Raw genomic sequence first — 20671 nt, 5'->3', positions numbered from 1 at the left:
TTCTGATTAAAAAATATGATGCTGGCCTACTTATGATTTTAGAATGAAACCTTTTTCTTTATCTGAACACACCTAAAAGCTTCTGCACCATTCACAGCAGCATGAATGATTTAGCAGAATGTCACAAGCGAGATATGTATCTTACAGAACGGACAACACTTGATCAACCGTTAATGAGGCTCCCCAAAGCTCCTGCTGTCCACATGAAGACAACATACTGATAAATGTACGGCCGTCTGATCGGCTCTGCTGGAATTACAGTGCTTCGCTACAATGGGTGAAAGAAGTGTTGTAGTCCATCTTATCTGTGGACAGCTCATCCATAACCTGTCCTAGTCCCACTCTGTTGCTGTCTGCTGTAAGTGCTGCAGGTGAGAGAGTGGATCAATACAATCTTCTACAAGTTACAAATAAAACAAGTCACATTTATCACATAAAGAAGCGGCTGGTTCATTTTTAAGATCCCAAACCAAAGGAGTCTAGTACATGGGGAGGAGGAGGCCTGCTATTCTGTAAAAAAACCTGTTGGAGGGAAAGGGTGGGGAATATGGAAAAGGAGACCAGGCCACCAAGCAATACACTGCTCAACAACCCAGGGTAGATTAATAAAACATTAAGTCGCTACATCAGTTCAGGATGAAGAGGATGTTTTTCCATCATCAGGAAAGCAACGACGAAGCTTGTGATCTTCACTGTGAAACATGTAGCTTGTGTCGAGTGAACATCACATACATCAAATATACACAAACTTCCTTTGATGTCTTTATTTGATAATTTTGCGTTTTCTTTTTAACAACAATTTCAAGCTTTGCACAAAAAGATTCTGACCACAGCAGCCTGTGCTCTGCTTTATATCTGGGCTGCGGGATGAGCATAACATCACAAATCAGATCCAGCCAATGACTACATACCTAATTACAAGATTCAAAGACATCTGAGCGGCGTCCAATTGGATATCATGACACTATGCGGTGATAACTGATTTTTCTCCATGACCAGAAAGTCATATTTCCACCAAAGCACATTTAGTAGTTAGGCCACCCGAGATAATTAAAATCAATATCATCAGTGAAATAAAACCCTGTGAGAAAACAGTGAGAGTGCTCAGTCAAACCCATCAAATGAAAGAACAATAACATTTTAAATAATAATGTTAATAATAAGTGTTTTACAATTTTTTTTTTCCAAACAGAAAAATAAATTCCTTTGGTCAAGTAAAAAAAAAACTAAAACTAAAATAATAATAGTCAACTTCTTTTCACCAGTCTTATGTCCCTCGTGATTCTGTTTCTACCGCCAACCAGGTTCTTGAGGCTCTAAGGCTGCAAAGGAGGTGTCAAGGCAATATGGTTATGGTGCCCCTGGCGCTCCATGCTGCAGCATGCTGGGAGGAGGACTAGAGGAAGAGGAGGAGTGGTGGGGGGGGGCAGAGGCATTGGAAGAGGGCCAGTGAGTCCTCAGACAGCAGGTGACGGCGCATCGGGGTCGGGCTCGTTGCTGTAGTTGTTGCTGTAGTGATTGCCACCAGGCAGCTGGTTAGACAGGTTGTCCAGTTCGTCCACCTGGGGGCCGGGGTGCATCACCAGCTGGTCCTGGGGGAAGTCTGCTGCCGCTGCCGCCAGGTTGGTGATGGACTTGGACTTCACACACTGGAAGTCCACGTGGCGGCTTTTACCCTCCTCTTTTTCCCAGGACATGCGGATGAAGGGCCTCTGGACGTAGTTGTAAATGACCTCTGGACGTCCACCTGGTCGCTTTTTGACCTTCTCTTTATATGTAGGGTAGCCTGTCAAAAGAGAAGTGTGGAAGTATCATTAGCTTTTTACTGTCATCCTGGAATACAAAAACACCAGAATGAGGACACAAAGGTTTATTAACCAGGAGGCGACGTGCTCAACACAATAAAAAAAATTCAAGGAAATAATTCTGGTGTTTATTTTATGACTTTGGTATTTCCATATGATTGAATGGAGAACATGGTCGAACTTACCTTCAATGCCCAGTCTTATTTTCTTCAATCCTCTGTCTTTTAAAACTGATTTGGCAACATCTCGGTTTTCAATATACTTGAAAAATCGGTACAGTTTTGTGCTGTAGATAACTGCAAAGAAAGGAAACAATAACATTTGAACACACGTCTTTCTTTTGTATACGTGCAGACCTGTGTGTCTGTAATTGTGTGTACTCACTCTGTGAATACTCTTCTCCCATTTGCGGTGGGTATTCTTCATCCCAGTCCACCACATCATCATCAGTAAGGACTACTATGTGACACTCCCTCTCTCCGCTCTGGGCACTGGCCACCATCAAAGGCAGAACCATTTCCTCCAGGTAAAACTCAAATTGCCGTCGAGCTCCATCATTGGACAGCTCATGCATCAGAGCACCTGATAACAACGGAGGGCGTTTGGGTTATACAATGTGAACCAAGTCATACTGGCTCTCAGTGCTCTACACCACGTAATATAAGAGTAATGAAAAATCTAGCTACAATAGATTAGATTTGTGATAATCCGCTTTATTTGTGTTGTGTAAGGCTTTAGTGCGAGGCAAGGCAGTGTTGCTGTGTCTCTTACTCTGACTCAAGCTGCTTCTGTTAATGGGTAACACTAACAGCCCTAGCCCCCCAGAGGAAATACTCACTAAGGTCTCTGCACTTGATGGTGCTGTAGTCGAAGGAGATGCATAGGTAGTCACACGCCTCACGCAACTCAGGGATAGAGATTCCATCAGGACAGCGGATTATCCCAGATTTATAGTAATCCTGTCAATTAGAGAGAAATCACAGAAGGCAGTCATTTCAAACACTTTATTAATACCATAACACACATGAAATATCAATAAAATAATTACGTAAGTATGAAGTATATTTAAGCGGATAAACTACGCCTGGCACCATCGATCAATGGGAAGCTAACATGCTACTTTAGCTAGCTTGCATGATTGTATTTGCCTGCCTATTAATCCCACGTTCTCTAATTAAAGTGTGAATAAGGATAATTTTTCTATGAGTCCCATTCCTATGAAGGTTACTATATTTTGCCTTTTGTTTTGTTTTGTTGGGTGATGTTTTGGACTATGGTCATTTTGTCTATGACTGTAGTCATATTTTAGTCCACCGTCATTTTTATAAGCAGAGCAAATGTAAGAGAGACTGACCAGAATTGCTCGGAAAACTGTTGAGCTAATGCCCTCAGCAACCTCGTACTCCCCCTTCTCGTTGGGCCTTGTGAAATTATGTTCTCTTCCAGATCCAAACATTCTGAAATAAAGAAACTTTAGTTTAGTCTCTGAATCACAAACAATGGAATTTTCCATAGCTATTTTAAACCCTTATTTAATATCCATATATATTTAATTGACTGGGTCAAAGTGAACTGTACCTGCCCAACATGGTATTTGGTTGTGCAATGAAGATAGCAGGATCTACTACAAAGCGTGTGTTGTCAACAATCAGAGTGACTCTTTCTGAGGACCTAATGTTTCGGTTCCCCACAGTGGCACCCGCGCCTCCTTCCTTGGGATTCTCGTAGACGAAAACCATTTCTCCAACTCCCATGCTCTTGAAGGTGCCTTCAGTGCTTGACAGGCTGCTAGTGCGACTGCTCACCACCCCGCTGCTGCTGGAGCCGCTGGGGGAGACCCTCTGGGGCCGCGGGCTGCCGGGCCTCGATGACGGACCATCCCGTTCACGGTCTGCACACAGACAGACAGAACAATGACTCACAGGACTAGTTCCCTTTGAACAGACGACAAACATCCTATCAGAAACATAGAGCAACTTAAAAATTAACGTACATTTTCTACTATTTTAAAGCTTGTTTTGGATCATTTTAGTTTTTATGAGAAACGTTTTTAAGCAACCAGCTTCTTTGCGATACATTTCAGTAGGGGTCCACTGTTAGTACCATCTGATCCAAAACAACCAGACTGAACAGGACCCTACTCAAAACATGCGTGTTGTTTCCAAAAAACAAGCCATCTTGGTCTAAACATAAACAGGTGGATTACTGCTGACTGGATTTGTTTCACAGCCAACAAACCATGTCTGGTTTCAACTTGATAAATCCTGTCAGCTGGTAAGTAGCTGCCTAGAGCCGTGAATCTCTAACATGATATCCTTGTTTTTATAAGCCCTCTATTCTATGCATGCACACTCACCAGTGTTGTGTTGGCGGGTGGGTGAGGTTACGTTGCGAATGCAGGGGGTGAGCTGGCCTTCTCGCTCGTGTGAGGAGTCCCTGGAGCGATCGGTGGAGCGGCGGCGGTCGCGTGAACGGTCAGAGCCTCCACTGGCACCATGCATGCTCATATTCCTCTCTTCTGCCTCCACTCGAGACGCTTGGGCCGGACTGCTGCTTTACAAAACAAAAGCATAACAAACATTCCTCTCTCTTTCTCAAGCCCGGGTGAGCACTTTAGTTAAACTCTAAAATATATAACACACAAACATGTGTGTGTACGTCCAAATGAACTGTAAGTGGTGTAACACTCACACCATTTACAGTTAAACAGGATTTTCAATAGGGCTGGGAAGATTATTCCGATTCATAATGATACTTGATTTCCAAAACATAGTTACACAAATATTGGTGACGTTGTAAAATAAGATGACTTAATAGAAGTCTGTACATTATATTCATCATTCACAACAGTAAGAGGGTCCAATATGTTTTGGCCATACATATTTTTGGACAGAAAATAAAACCGATAGGGTCATTCTTGCTTAAGTAAAAGAAGACAAAATTAATTTAAATAATTTTCCAGACCTTTTCAAGCTAACATAAGTGGCCTAAAAACAACAACCAGACCAACGACATTCGGTAAGCTTGTAAAAGAGTATGACGCCAAGACTAAGAATGCAGCCAAGTTGGATGTGGAAGCAGCTTGACATCCTGTTTGATGTTTAATACAGAACACTTATCAGACATGTACAAGCTTAAGATCAGAGAAGAAGTGTGTAGGCTTATCAAACCTGAAGGTCAAATCAGACTACTGTCAGAAATAAAACCTCAGTATACAGGGTATTGAACCCAATAAAAGGAAAAAAGGAGATGTGATAGGCACAGCTAGAGGGTAATTAGGTGCGGTCAGTACAAACCCAACCACTGACCACAGGCAAACCTCGGAGGTACACCCTTCTTGGCTGAAGACCAAAGGCATAAGTGTCAGCACTTCCTGCCTGTTCATATCCGCCTTTCTATTGTTCCTTCAGTATACAAAAAAATACAAAAGATACCCTACAGGAAAAGGACTTCACTGGGCAGGAAGGAGGAACCAATGCCAAAAATGTGAGTTTTCAAATAAGTCAACAAAGTGGAGAGAAATACTTTAAGCACCAAAACTAATGCTGTCGATTAGGAAAACCACACCACAGTGTGAGTGGTGGGCATTGCTGGTTTATGACTGACATACATGTGTGTCATAGAGGCTAAACGTGATGTATTTTGTGCACATCTGCTGCGAATAGGAGGTGTTTCGGGATTAAAGCATCTTGCTTTTTAGAGGGCCAAATGCTTAGAAAAATAACATTAGTATGAAATGTTTGCCTTTAAAGGGTGTTAGTACATGTTTGAAATGTTGCCATGATAACAGACCTGCCAACAGATAAATTGCCCATAATGCCATCACAAAACCAGTGAAATAAAGGCAAACTAATACTGTTATTGATTATATAAATTAGCTCTACTCTAGTCTTTCAAATGAACTTCACACGGTTTACTTTGTACTAAGATTACAACCATCACTTATTACAGAACCAGATTCATGTACAACATGAGGATAAATAATCTGATACGTACACCAACTGTAGGTTTATCATCTCATATATTTAAAAAAGGTTTGAGTGATACCAAGGCTTTACTCTAATGCCACATAGTCATTTTACACTTCATGTGTGAGTAATGTATAGTGCAGACTCGTAGCAGTGAGTGACACTACACTGCTAGCATGAACAGGAGGGCTGATTCAGCTGGCTCACCTCGAATGCTTGCAGAGTTTGAGGTCGGCTTGTTGCGTTTCGAACCCAGTTTTCGGTGTCACTGGAGTTACTGTCATATGACTAGACGTGCTGCCATCACCCGTACAGGGGGGAGTCTGGTCTGGATCTTTCACCGTACATTATCTGGTTAATGGCGAAATCAACAAGTCAGTTCAATCCCAAGATCAACTGCTAGCAAACCACGGGCTAGCAGCTGTCAGCTAACGTAATAGTTTGACAGGGGGTTTACGTGTGCTGTTGACTTGAGTCTAAATCCACCTCGGTGATAGTGGTTTGTCCTTGACGTTTGATGGTTAGAGGAGTTGTACACATCTGATAACCAAATCAACGCTCCTGTCAGGCTGACGGTTAGCTTAGCTAAACTACTTTGCTGCGTGAGCATACCTAGCTAGCTAACATTAGCTTGTGTTGCTAGCGGTACAATACAACACTATTAGCATAGTATTCTAGGATAGCATTGCGGCTAGTGGTGTTGTACGAACTGTACCGACATAGGAGCGGTCATTTTCGAGACGGGTAGGGCAAAAATATATCAAGTATAGTTACCAGTTTGGCAACGTTTTCCGCTGTAGTTTAATCCCACCAGTTAACTAGCCATCTCCTTTTCAAAACACGAGTTGACGTCCGACGTGACGACGGCTAGACGTGACGTACAAGACGCACACAAAGCTAAAATGATGGCTGTTGCCAAACTTGCTAGTTATTCACATTTACTTTGTCTGAAACGTATGAAAAGAGATGTACAAAACGTAAATGTTTTGAAGGTTATCGATTTATTTTTCGACATTTGGTAAAGGAGTTTTACTATTTCCCTAAAAGGAAATCGTTTGTTGAAGTCTCGCGAGACTTGCGGCATGTTTCTTTGTTCCTTTTTTTTTTTCTCCGCTCACTTTATTTATCAATGTAAGCACATACAAACGTATATAAAGATGAAAACGTCAGGAAATAAACATACATTTGAAAAGATATAAACGCTAATGACAAGGAAATGTTAATGAATATAGAAACATGATGAATCAAACAAATTCAATAATCACATTAACCTACTAGTACAGATACAGTTGGACGTCTAATTTTGCCCGAGGATTTGTAATGTTTCTAATCCTTGTGGAAAATCGAGGTTAATAAAGAGGTTTTGTGATAGATAAACAATATGCCTATAATTGTTTTTAGAATGGAAAATAGCTTAGTAACAGATATAATTACAATGGTTATGCATGAAATTATAATTATAAAAAGATTCATTTATTTTAAAAATGAATAGCCTACATAAATAAAACAAATAGAAAGATCAGAGAATTTAAATCAGCTATGCAACTTTGGAGTATGTCTATAGGCATGGTAAAGTCTCATAAAAATGAATAAACCAGCCATACAATGGTTTGTTTTACTGTTGAATCTCAAGACCTTGACCTTCCCAGAAATGTTAAACACAATTAGCATCTCTGTTGAGATGTTGTAGCTCATAAAAGGGACACATGGAAAAAATACTAAACAGCTTGGTGATATGATTTTAAAATGTTTAATCAGCACTGAACATGTTTCAATAGAAACCATTTAGTATAGAGGAAAATACAAGGCATAAAGGATTGTGCAAGTCAAGACTAGAATGCAAAAACATTAATGTATTCTCCTTATATTAATTAAATGAGAGGATGCCTCTTATGTGCAAGTGAAACAATACATAGAGTACATATAAGACTAGCTGTTTACAGTAGTTGGTCCTTGTTTACACAGTAAAAAACATTAATTTAGTTAATTTAAAACATGTAGTCAGAACGGGAGTATGAGGTAATATTCACCTCTTTTAGAAACTTGTGTGTGAAGACATTTTCTTCCATATGATGGTCTGAGATATTTAATTTAACAGTCGCTAGACATTGTAAAATAATGTAAACAAATTAATTAATTTAATATAATTCAAATATTTAACATACGAGAGAGAAATAAATTAAAATAAAATAAGAAAACAAACAATAACAAATCTAATTAAACATTGACAAAATAATAAATTATCAATAGGACAGACATACAATATAATAACAGCTAGAAAAAATGTTTCACTGTCAGATCCTCAAATGTCGCATTCTGTTTGATACAATAAAATATAAAAAATAGGTTTAATTCAACTTTTCCGCTTTTTCAATCCATGAACATCCTTTGGGCAAATATTGACAATATTTCCCGATTGTCCATGTTGTGGTTTGGCACTAGCAACGATGATGTCCTTTAACTTTTCCTGAAGCCAGTCCTGTCTGTCTCCCACTTGTTTGTGTTCCCGAACGTTGTGCATTAGCTGTACCTCACTGATGGTTCTCTTTCTGTAGAAATAAAAAATACCCAGAAATTAATTCATCATAAATGAATTATTTATTATAATGAATTATTTCTAATAATTAAATAATAATTCTTAGAATTCTCAATGAGAATAAAATAAATTCACCTCAGTGGTCTTGCCTCTATGTGTAAACTGGCGAGGAAGAGTATCAGAACCAATGCTTCAAAGTACCTCAATGAAAACATGTTGAGAAGCTGAAACAAATAAAGTGAAATAGTGATTAGAAAAAACAAATGTCATTGCCTCCTAATATATATCTTTACGATATCCACTTATCCAATTATATATTCAACAACGGATCCACTTTCATGTCATTCTTACCAGGTTTTCTGTCCTTATATCCAGGAAAAAAAGGGTTTGGCAAGATTTGTTCGGCAAACTTCTTGATCAGTCTTTCGTGCACGGACGGTTCTCTCCTTTATATACAGCGTAGCCCTCCCCTGGTCATCAATAAGCCATTTTCACTGTTGATGTTGATGTCACTTTTCAAATGCATCGATGGGGACAGGCATCTGCATGACACCACCTCTACCACCAGTCACTACTAACTCATCTTTCAACACCTCCACAAAGTGCCCCGTTCGTCACCCTGTTTTTGAATTTGTAACATTTGTACTGGTCTTGCTGAATATCAGGACTTTTGTGTCAAATGAAACACTTTTTATTTATGAAACTAATTTCGTTATTGATCCCTAATTAGAAATGTCTCATGCAGTGGGACTGCAGTGAAAACATATACTCTTTGAAATGGCAATGACTGTCAAGCTTAGTTTATTAGCAATGTAATTTATTTTATGGTTCACCTCATGCAAGCATCTAAAGGTCAGGAAGAGGTTAAACTGGGCCAGCTTGAAGGGGATGAAGCAAAGGGACCAATCCAGTGCTGTCAGCCACACAGGAGATGGCCACGACTATTTAGTGCAGGATGTTCATCGAGTCAGACGACTGCACCTGCTCTTTGACTGAATCTCTGCAGAGTTCTCCTAAACATGCCAAATTGTCTGTCAATTACTTCACTGTAGAACCTGGAGAGTACTTACTGTACCTTGCATCAGCTGTGGAGGTGTCCACAGATATCTGGTGTATTTCAAATGTAAATGTTAACAGATTTTTCACATTAAGATTAAAACAACACATCATTGAAATACAGGTACCTTTTCTGCAGCCACACTAGTAAGAATGAGTCGACTACACATTTGAAAAAATACATGTGTTGAAAAACATAAAGTTAACTTTTAAATATGTAATGCAGCATTGCAGTTAAATGACATATGGGTTAGGGATAACCTTGTCACAGTGTCACAAGGTGCATTAGGTAACCATGAAAGACATTTTCTAAAAGGCGCAAAGGAATGGCTATGCCATGACTGGAGAAAAGAGTGCCACAGAAGGACCTTTATCTTTCTGTCATAATGCTGCACTGCACAATATGCCCAGTCTTTTCAGTGTCCTCAGGATATTAAGCATGTTTTCACATTATAATTTCTGTAGAGAGGCTTCATTTTTTGTTTTCATTTCAATTGATGATATAACCCCCAAAACTCAAAATGTTTCATTATGCAGCAGTTCAAGTGTTATTAATCATTTGGAGTACTGTGCATTACACTGCATGACGTGTATTATTCTCACCATGTAATTAGAATTATGCATTATTGCATTATTATGTATATTAACACAGTGTCAGGCTCACTATTTAAGTTAAGAATATGAAGATTTGTCCCATTTACCATCACCAATCTGCCACAGAAATCCATGTGAGGCGTTAGTTTATTACATCAGACCTGCTCATCTCACTCAAAAAGAAGGTTACATGTAGGGCCATATAGTTGATGCTGACCTGAGTTTCATCCACTCTCTCCATCATGCTCGTAAACAGCACTCAGCACCACCTGTGGTTTCAACTAGGCTAGATTTTTTGTACATGTGTAGTATACTCAAGTGAGTTGCTCTCATTACCTCATGCGGTCACAATGTGAGCCATCTCAGCAATGGTATGCAGCTGGTGTGCTAGAGAACCTGACAGGGATTGATGGGAAGAATTGCACGCAAATCATTAACTTGGGTCACCCCCAAGTCACAAAGAAAGTAATTTACCTAAAATGGCTCATCTCTTTGATATATATATATATAAATGAGTTGGCTGTAAATAGGCTGCCTCTGTACATATTTGGGTTTTGATAGCTCTTTCATTGATTTTCAGATTCATATTTCCTGCTCATATAGTTGTATGGCTTTTGCATTGTACGTTTAAAGGCCTTATATTGAAGGACACCGCGATCACATAATGCTTTCCCAGAAAGCTATAAATGGAGTTACTTATTTCATGAAATGAGGTCACCTCAGTGAAAGATATCATGTAACTTAACAGGATAAATTTAGATTGTTGACATCATCCCAACTTCACTGGTGAAACCAAACAAACACATTGTGAAGCCTAGAGGGGGGAGAATCCAGTGCAGCAATAAATCATTCAGATGTGTGGGCAACCAAATCATTGGAGCTATTCAACAGTTTCTTTGCCAAACCAAATGTTTGTATTCTTTCTTGAAACAGCTTTGCAGGGACATGCCAGTGGATACCCACACTCACATCAATCTATCACAAACTTTTGCAATGTCCATCTGACTACCCGGCACAGGTGGTGGTGGTGTCAAGTTGGTAGTTAGTGTCTCTTCACTGTTGTGCACATGGAGGCCATGCACTACAAAGAAAGAGCCCAACAGGACATGGCCTGCCGCAAACCTTTACATCTCTTCGTTATCATCATTAATATTATTCTCATTGACATTACAAATTCTAACATATTATTCATCCCCCCAACCTTTTTTCCCCATTTCCCCATTACACCTCAATCTGTAAAATCTATGAACACGTCTTGTGCATTGCTGCAGCATATTTGCATAGATCTGTATTTCGCCCTTTGTGGCCCCAGAGGGAGCTGCGTTAAATCTTCACTTACAGTAAGTCTGCATGATATAAAAAAGACGATATCTCTCGTTCTGCTGCATTAATGGAGGAGTGCTACTTATGCCAAACCCATTAAATATTTCAATAAGTATATTTTAGAACAAAAGTAACTTATTTCAATGCGATTATCAAATTAGTTATGATATTTTGATAGGCTGCAACTCCTCAAAAGCTCTCAAAAATGCATCAAACACGCTTTTATCTTTGAGCATTTTGGTATTTCTACAATCATTTGTAATAAAGTCTTGCAGTTTTGGTTTTCATTGCTTGAGATGCGGTGAGATTACTCATTGTGGGTAAATGTTGACCTTGACTATACAGATACTATATCTTATACTATAAGATCTATTCATATTTGAGGAAAGAATCAAAACAATTACACCCATATAGAATATATATTTACATAAAGTGAAGTATGTTCAGGAGATTGGGTAAAGAGCAATCAGAGGGACTGTGTCTACTCTGTACTTGCATACTTGCACTCCAACAACCATAATTCAGAGGCCAATATTGTACTTTTTATTCGGACAGCATTACTTTCTTGGAGAATCAGATTTGGATTAAAAATATATATGATGAAAAATATTAATGAAATAACTTATCATGTTGTTATAAGTTAAGACACAACTTGATAGATCCCATGGTAAAAGCTACTTTGCGGTCATTTTAACTTGACCTTCAACAGTATATAATTTGTCATGGATTTTCTGTTATTATTATTATTAGTATATTAAATTGTCAAATGTTATCAAAACTGCACATCATATTTTAAGTTTCATCCACAAGAGGTTGCTGTTATCCAACAGTTCAGTTAAGAAGACCAAGATCCACTGAGATTCCTTTTTTATTTTTTTACAATGCTTTCCTTTGATAGAAAAACTAATTAATGTGCCTAAAACAACACTGAGTTTAATATGCACCTCTAAAGGTAATTAAAAAGTTATAGAGCAGAACAACTTGAAACACAGAAAGAGGTGATGAAATAATGAAACACCCTGACAGTCGGCATACAATAACACTACAATAAAGGGCAGAACACAGAATTTAAAAAACGAGTGACTGTATTTAATATTTGACCCACATTATCTGTGGAGACCTTTGAAATTCCCCTTAAAATCATTCCATCTATTGGAAGGTTTGGTAGGTTTGTTCGAAATACATACAATGAGAAAACAGTTTTTTGTGACAGCTGTTTCTATTTAACTTTACCTTATTATGCCGCCTTTTGGACATCAGTCAGTATTCGTGCCATTTTCTTCAAATGTGCACAACACCTCTGACCAACAGCAGTTTTGCCTATTATGGCCATGCATTTATACATTAGTATTTTATACATTATGTATGTAATTGAAGTCTGGGTAATTCTTAAATAAATAAAGTGAGTTGTTGTTTTTGTCTTCATTAAAGTGAACAGACAGTAAGTCAAGAGGGAAAAGCCTTGAAGAGTGACTCAGCCTTGTGACGCCTGCTCTTCCAGGTGAGCTACCTCGATAGAGCAAGATCATTCTTTTCTAAGAGTCACTTAATGACTGGAGTATTCAGGGCCTGTGGGAAATGTAACACACTTTCAAGTTTTTATAGCTAATAGGATTTGGTCCTACTAATGGAATTGGCATTAAGTGGACGCAAGGACAATGCAGACTCTACCTGGTATGGAATAACTGACAGCTTGTCTAATTTTTCGAATAATGTCGGTGAAGAATGAGGCAAATTCATTCAATTACTTAGTGGATAGGGGCGCTACTGACGCAGCAGGGATTGTCAGGCTGTCAAAAGCTTTAAGAAATGTATTATTATTGCGTTGGCAATGGTGTCTGAAAAGAGGGACAACCATTGGTTTCCCCTTTCACAATTAAAAATGCAATGCCTTTCTTTATAAATGTCATAGTGAACCATGGAGATTATGTTTTTAGACACCTGCCGACAACCCTTCTACAATCTCAGTTTTATTCATTTTTCCCAATATGGCATTACTTAATGATGTTTCATTCTTACCAAGGACAACCTTTACCTTTGTGTGGGGCAACTGGTATCAAAAACGTTTTCAAATTTGAGAGCTGAAGTGATCTACATGATAATGGATTGAGACCAATAGGCAAAGAACAACTTGTTGAAAAGAAAGCCTGAATGAATAATTCACTGATAATTTTAGTGATGTACAGTTTTCGGATGAACTCGAATTCAACATTTGTGATTTCAAAGAAAACACAGCAAGAATGAGCGAGAGGGGAACATTGCACACATCAAATCAGAAAATGCCGCAAGGGATGTTTGCCAAATGTCAACCATTGGTAACACATGCCTACAGTATATAAGCAGTAAACACCTTTTGACCAAACGGACTACAGTTCTCTTACATATCTTTTGGAAAGCAAGTAGGACAGTGGGTGAGTCATATGTTTAACCGGTGTCTGCTCTGAGATTATATGAAAACTGAAAAGTATCACAGCAGTATTGTTTGGGGTAAAAACTGCAAAAACCAGATGTACAAATACGACAGTATACTGCGCAGGTAACCACTTTCAGATGAAGATAAAAACACCTCCTGCTGGGCTCCTCCGGAACTCCTGTGGTTTGATATGAATGAAATACAATGCCAGTAAGATGGTTTGAAAGCTAGTTGAATTTAAAATAGAATAAAGTGTATGTAGGTGTAGGATTTTGTGAGCCACAGCGCATTTGAGCAACTGCCAAATCCTTTCTTTTTATTATAATGTTTTCCTGTGAACATGGTTGTACTGCACTTTTCAATGCATGCTACAGAGCACATACCTTGAACCAGTCTCTACCTTTGCGGCTGCTTTGGATTTCCAAGTAACATACTGGGTCATGCTTTGTAATACTCTCGGACACAATAGCATGCATTTGTGAAAATAAGATGTGTTGAAGTTTATTTTTCTGCCTTAAGGACAAACATTTGTACGGAATAAATACAAGCAAAAACAATGAAACTCAATAACAGCATAATGGAACAATGTTTGTACTGTCAAGGCCTGCTGGAGGAAAATTGCTGGGTATAAATGAGGAAATATAAAAAGCTGTTTTCATTGAGTTACATTATAGGTGGCAGTATTCTGTCAAACCATGCTCTATTTCCACATCCCACTTTTATTTCATTTCTAAAACTTTTTGAATCACTCAATCTAGCATCAAACTAAATGGTTTTAACAGAATAAATATTTAAATAAACTTTATTATTTATACTACACCCAAGTATTATAAAATGCCAGCCTTTTGTTTTTTTCCACAGGTGGTTTCTGTTAATTAAAAATATATACACAGATGTGATCTGACAGCTGCCACTTTTTCAGAAATGATTTTCATATTTCTGTTTGGATCGGTAAATGTTACTCTGATTATGATAATGTTTACTGAATCAAACTGAACAACTGCTGTGCAATGAATGTTAAGGGTGTAGAGTTTTCAGTTTTCCTGCAGTGTGATATGAAGAGACCTCACTGGTCTGCTGGAGAGAGAGACTAACCCTGGAGACAGCAGCGAACTGTAGACTGGCTCAATAGTTTATATTTGGAATGGAACATTAATTAGTCAGGCAGTGCATGCACTTTTCCTAAATTTGCCCTAATAACCTGTAGGCTATTTCCACAAATACCCATTAGTTTTTACTTCAGAATGCTTCATTTGAACTTGCATTTTCAAAAAAATTCGGCCATTGGGGTCAGCAGAAATGAGATATGAATACAACATTCACATATCATCACCTTTTAGTCAGGCAGTTAAAGAGCAACGTCTGGAGATGTTTTTCTGACCGACTGGCAACAATAGTTACGATATGAACTTTCTTAAACGCTCAGTTTTTTTGTTTAAACTAAGCTGAAGAAAAAACACTAGCTCTGCAGCTGCTAAATGTTTCCGATGCAGACCAGAGAGTTTCTAACAATGCAACATTAGAGAGGTAAAGATCTTCTATCTTAGCCAGAAGGTGAATAGAATAGAATTGGGAGGGATGAAACCCTCTTTAATGGTCACACATGCAGAGCACACACAGCACACACAGTGAAACATGTTCTCTGCATTTAACCCATCCTAGTACCAGGAGTCTAGTACTAGGAGCAGTGGGCAGCTATTGTACAGCGCCCGGGGAGCAATGGTAGTGAGGGGGGAAGGGGGGTGTCCAGTGCCTTGCTCAAGTGCACCACGGCAGGGCAGGAGGTGAACTGGGACCTCTCCAAGTAGCAGTCCACACTCCATTATTTTAAGTCAGGTCGGGGACTTGAACCGGCAACCCTACGGCTCCCAGTCCAAGCCCCTACTGACTGAGCCACTGCTGGACAGCACTTATTCCAAAATGTTGAAGTACTCCTATAAGTATTGACTGAGTCTGTGTGTCCTCTCTTGTCTAACAGTGAATCACAGTTGGTGTGATAGATACCCGTCTAAGAATTTCCTTTTGACGCAATGTCATACCTCCAGTGTTTCTTGAAGTGTTGTTGTAAAGCCTGTCTAAACATCACAGAAGCACGGTCTATTTATGAAATACGTAAAAACAACAACAGAAGCAGATTAAGGCGTTGTTTGAAACAGATTGTTGCCATTCTCGCCAGTGTGCATCACTGATTGATTTTCTCTCAAATGCATTTACAGAGATTGGTGCATTGCTCAGGGTTTGAATAGAATACTTTTTAAAAAACCTCTAGGTCCCAGGTTGTAATTAGTTGTGATCAGTGTGTTTAACGTTCAGAGTGAGATTGATTTTCTGTAACTGTCTCAGTATTTTTAATCAATTGCCATTGCAGCCTTAAAAGACACATATACTTTGTCTGACATACAGTATATTAAACAGCTGATTTATTGTTTTACACATGTTTAAAATCAGATAATTCAAATAAATGTCTGATATTTACGTTCCTGTGTAATACAGTTGTGTGGCCATGTTTGCTGGCACTCTCCTCTGTTTGCACTCCCACAGAGCTGATGCAGCTCCACTTGTGTGTGTGATTCATCATTTGAACATCATGAACTTTGAAGTGCACACATTGAAAAACTAAGTGTGTTTCCAGCTAAAAATAAATATAACTTCTTCACAAATGCCTCATGGAGTACACCTCACTTATAATTATTAGTATCAGTCCTTCATAAGCAAAATTCATCAAAATGTCTCACATATGAAGTCTGGCAACTGATAATGCCAAATGAAAACAAGAGATACGTTTTTCAATGGGAATTGAAACTTCTCTCAAGTCAATGAATATATAATGCAAAAAGAGTTTTCTTTAATAAAATTATGTGAGGCCAGTGAAAGACCTATTGGACCAAGGTGTCTTATGGGAGCAACCGTGAAAGACCGCCTTTGAATACTTTAGGGCGCAATAAGCAGGCAGAGAGTACGACAGGAAGAAGGAGAGATTCAACATGTTTATGCCAGAAGTCTGAAAAGAAATTGGTTGTAAAAGCCAGAAATGCTCGGAGTGAGTTGAACTACAACAAGCCCACAGTATTTTTTAAGATTCAGGTATGGCTCAAGTGGAATGAGAAAAAACACACACACACACACACACACACACACACACACACACACACACACACACACACACACACACACACACACACACACACACACACACACACACACACAGACAAAAGGTCAAATGACTTAAAGACTTACTTTCAGTTTTGCAGGCAGCCAGAAACAGTCACTGGAGGTTCAACAAGATGCCACTGTGAGAAGGGACCTCAAAAAACAACGTGGCACCACATACTGCGACTCAAGACCCTGCGGAAACACGTGTGGATATTAGAATAGGTTAAGGTCCTCTCAGAACAACAAGGCAGAGACAACCAATCAGATACGTCCTGAATCTCTAACCTGCGCTAATCCTCTGCTCTCCTGCATAACCCTGCACACAGCGAGGCTACGGCTAACTTTGGCTGAGCTGAAACAATGGTAAATAACAGCTGAGTTGTACCAACGGAATAAATAGCAAATGAATCTACGCTTAAAAAATAAATCGCCAATATTACTGATTTGGATAGAGTAATGAGTCCAACAAGGTTCTTATCCAAGACAAACGCAAATCCTCAAAAAGACTATCAGGAACAACTGTTTAATACACACATACAATTCAGTAATGCACCAACCACAACTAATTATTTTGCGATTCTGGTCATGTTAATTTTGGTTGACTGTGAGAGATATGTATTATATTGTTGTATAGAATGTAATTATGTTGTAAACTGTTTGTGTTATTTTTCCATTTTCTGTAAGTAGGGGAGTGGGAGGAGAGTTATCGCTTCTGTGTGCTCCCCCCAGCTGCCTGACGTATTGTGGACCATAGGATTATTCAATAATTGGGCACTTCTATTTTGGTTTTGTCATCAGACAGATTTTGTATTTTATTTTTAAAACTGTAAAAACTGAAGGGGCCACATTTAGTGTTTTCAACGTGTAAACATCTTGTTTTCATCACGTTTGTCGAATTATTATTATTGTAAATGTATTTGATGCTAATTAAGATATTTGTATGCTCTTTTTATACTATAATTACTTACTGGTATTTGGTTCCCACTAGTTCACTACTAAAAATGGAGGCAAAAATGGTGTTAACATTAAGCCAAAACCAATTCTACTGTCAGAATCACACATTTAATCTGTGAACTATTTTAATTAACCTGTGTCCTGTTTATTTCTCCCCCTTATTTTAGTATTCCCGGTTATATTTTACCGGTCTGCAACTGTTCTTACGTTAACAAATAAAACATTAAACATCACCACATTTTATTTAACACCCTTTTAAGCTGTAAACAGTGTCTGAGACTACTGGCTCACATGAAGAACAGCAGTGAACATACAAAGAGAAGACACTGAAAATGTATTCCAAAATGACATGCTGGTCTATTTTGGTGTGTCCTATCTGATGGATGAACATACTCTAGGTTTACTCATTCATTTCCTATGGTGTAGGTGTTACGAAGTTGACAAACCACTCAAAATTCAAATAAAGTGTTGATCAGCAATTGAATATGTTTAAATGCTTACGTGGAGGATATCATAAGGCCTTGAGGCAATCAAATCTAAAACACAATATTTATGATTGAAAGTGGTAAAAGGGTCAGCTTTGACACGAACACGACAAGAAGGTTAAAGTCAGTGTAAATGCATCGGCTGACCCTTTATCACATTTACAGATTGAGCGTCATACTCACTTGAAGTGAACTTCCAGTGCTGTGTTTGAATGAACAAAATAATGATCCTCACTTTGTTTTAGTTATGTCAGTAATTCAAAATTACACCATCAGCCATTCTTCTGTTCTGAAAGATTGAGTGTTTCTGTCCTTTACTGATGTCTCACACAATCCTAATCAAAAATAACAACACTCTTCGACGAATGACTTAAGATACCTGAAATAAAACTCACGTTGTACTATGTCTAATTTAAATAACTCAATAATGAGAAAAGTGAAAAGTGACATCTTTATAATTTCTAGGCAGCAAATACTTATTCAACTTAAATATCATATTGTTCTTTAAGGGATACGTCTAAATAGATTTCTTGGATGTTGGAGTTGGATTAGAATATTTCATAAACACTAATAATAATGTTTCAACCTAGACATGAGAATATGTCATTTTTTACTGAAATGTATCTGTGAAGATAACAGTTTTACTATAATTGTATTATCTGCCTCATTTAGTTATGGTTGCATACAGGAGGGGTGAGGCTGTTGAAAAACACATTAATAAAATATTATATCTGCCTAATTATATGCCTCATAAGTCTCTCCCATAACATAACTTTAAAACAACATGATGAAAAACTGCTTTCGGTTGCCATGGTTACCAAAAGAGCCCTGTTCTTGGTGTGTAATTATCCTAATTAAAGACTGAAATACACATTTTCACAGTAATATTATAAAACCCACATTATTATTTTAGATAATTAAGTGCCTCTTAAAGAGCATTTTTTCTGTATTGGAAGGAAATTGGACAGCTTATCCAGCGCTCATTGGCTCTAACTGTGCAGGTCAGTCCAGCTCCAGGGGTTTTGGGTTGGTTTTTTTATAAACGAAGATGAAATCAAGAGAGATAAGAGGTTATTTGCAGGTTATGTTAGAGGGCCTAGAAGGAAAGAAAAGCTGGCAGTGCTGGTACGCTTTAACAGAAGTGATTCCCGACCTGCAGACTGCAGAAGGTGACAGAGATGAGTGCTGAGGCTGAAATACATTTCAGAGCTGTCAACTAAATAAACCACAGAGCTTACTGGGAAACGGTGTTGAGTACAGAAGCTGCTCAATGCATAAGACTTGCATCCCCATGGATGACAATATAAAAATGCCTTTCCTAGAAAACTCTGAAGATATTGCCAAAGTAGAGTTAATACATTTCAGTCTCTGTTTGTCCCATAAGCCAAGATGGAGTGTTTCACGATATCCAAGGATTTCAAGAAGTCCAATACACAAACGTTTCAGGTATTAAAAAATATATCCCCTTTTTGCAAGACAGGGAAATATGCAGAAAGTGTGGCAACATCCATTAAGGGAAGTAAATGACAGCCATTCAAATTCAGTGCAATTCACCTATAAATTACAGCTAAATATCAGTGTGCAGTGAAGTCTGAAAGAGTTTTACTTTGTCGACTATATAAATACAAGATTGTATCAAATTGTTTTGATAGATTGAAGTCAGAACAATGTGTAAGAGGGGTAAACATCGGCCGTAGGACATACACAGACAACAAGTAGAGTAGAGCTTTACCTTGGAGGGTCACAGTTTTTGGCAGACGTAACTATCTATATCGATCAGAATACTTTACAGCTTGGAGGGACACAGCAAGACTGTTTATTAGATTTTTTCCGTTGGTGTGCGACTGCAATATTACCCAGAAGACTGTAGTGCACCTTATGAATTGAAGATTCAAAGCATGTACTGTATTGTCACAAGCTCATACACATACATAAGAGTGCAGTGAAATACAGGGTGGCTCACACTTGAGTCTGCATAACCTAGAAAGGCAGATATGCAATAAAGAATGATAATAAGAATCAGGATAAACATACAAAATAATTATTAAAGTATACTTTACACGAGGGAAGTCCCCACTCCTTGTCAGGACTGTACAGTAGTTGTACTTTTCTTTTAATTTCACTTTACACCACATTTCAGAGGAAAACATTGTACTTTGTACTTCACTACATGTTTTAGACGTCTTTTAGCATTATGAATATGTAGGTGCTCAGCAAAAGTATGAAAACATGGACAAATAAACTTCTTTCTACCTAGACAGCACTTTGCATACATTAGTGAACAAACTCTTATCATTCACTTATAGCTCATGCATGGATAGTTACATTATTAATTCATGGCTTAAACCACAGTACCTGCTGAGACCCACCAATTTGTTTTAGTT

At 38.3% G+C, this 20671-nt stretch overlaps 1 protein-coding gene and 1 long non-coding RNA gene across 4 annotated transcripts; both read right to left on the bottom strand.

Annotated features, from left to right (window-relative positions):
* Positions 1 to 749: 749 nt before the first annotated feature.
* btbd10b (BTB (POZ) domain containing 10b) lies at positions 750 to 6647 on the bottom strand. 3 transcript variants are annotated; one of them, XM_010791506.1, is made up of 9 exons: positions 6548 to 6647; positions 5981 to 6124; positions 4162 to 4358; positions 3384 to 3696; positions 3160 to 3262; positions 2644 to 2764; positions 2190 to 2387; positions 1991 to 2101; positions 750 to 1786 (listed from the first exon to the last, which is right to left on the bottom strand). In XM_010791506.1, the coding sequence occupies exons 2-9, from the start codon at positions 6055 to 6057 to the stop codon at positions 1458 to 1460; spliced, it is 1449 nt and encodes a 482-aa protein (XP_010789808.1). In that variant the 5' UTR covers positions 6058 to 6124; positions 6548 to 6647; the 3' UTR covers positions 750 to 1457. The 3 variants fall into 3 exon arrangements, with proteins under 3 accessions (XP_010789808.1, XP_010789809.1, XP_010789810.1); XM_010791507.1 differs by lacking the exon at positions 5981 to 6124 and having other exon boundaries at positions 6548 to 6645; XM_010791508.1 differs by lacking the exon at positions 5981 to 6124 and having other exon boundaries at positions 4162 to 4355; positions 6548 to 6624.
* An 860-nt stretch (positions 6648 to 7507) lies between these two features.
* Positions 7508 to 8747, bottom strand: LOC104962974 (uncharacterized). Its single transcript, XR_800263.1, has 3 exons — positions 8661 to 8747; positions 8445 to 8533; positions 7508 to 8322 (listed from the first exon to the last, which is right to left on the bottom strand). It is a non-coding gene; the product is annotated as an uncharacterized lncRNA (long non-coding RNA).
* Between the last annotated feature and the right edge of the window lie 11924 nt (positions 8748 to 20671).

The sequence above is a fragment of the Notothenia coriiceps genome, unplaced genomic scaffold, assembly GCF_000735185.1.
Source record: "Notothenia coriiceps isolate Sejong01 unplaced genomic scaffold, NC01 NC01_scaffold00035484, whole genome shotgun sequence".
Lineage (NCBI taxonomy): Eukaryota > Metazoa > Chordata > Actinopteri > Perciformes > Nototheniidae > Notothenia > Notothenia coriiceps.
The sequence above is the reverse complement of the archived record's forward strand: the minus strand, read 5'-3'. Positions and strand labels throughout refer to the sequence as shown.

What these genes read in the sequence shown, in the direction of transcription:
- btbd10b (XM_010791506.1), bottom strand. Translation starts at nt 6,057, where the DNA reads ATGACAGTAACTCCAGTGACACCGAAAACTGGGTTCGAAACGCAACAA. An exon ending in AAACTCTGCAAGCATTCGAG is followed by an intron (nt 4,359 to 5,980) that starts GTGAGCCAGCTG and finishes TGTTTTGTAAAG; the next exon opens with CAGCAGTCCGGCCCAAGCGT. An exon ending in GGGAGAAGAGTATTCACAGA is followed by an intron (nt 2,102 to 2,189) that starts GTGAGTACACAC and finishes CTTTCTTTGCAG; the next exon opens with TTATCTACAGCACAAAACTG.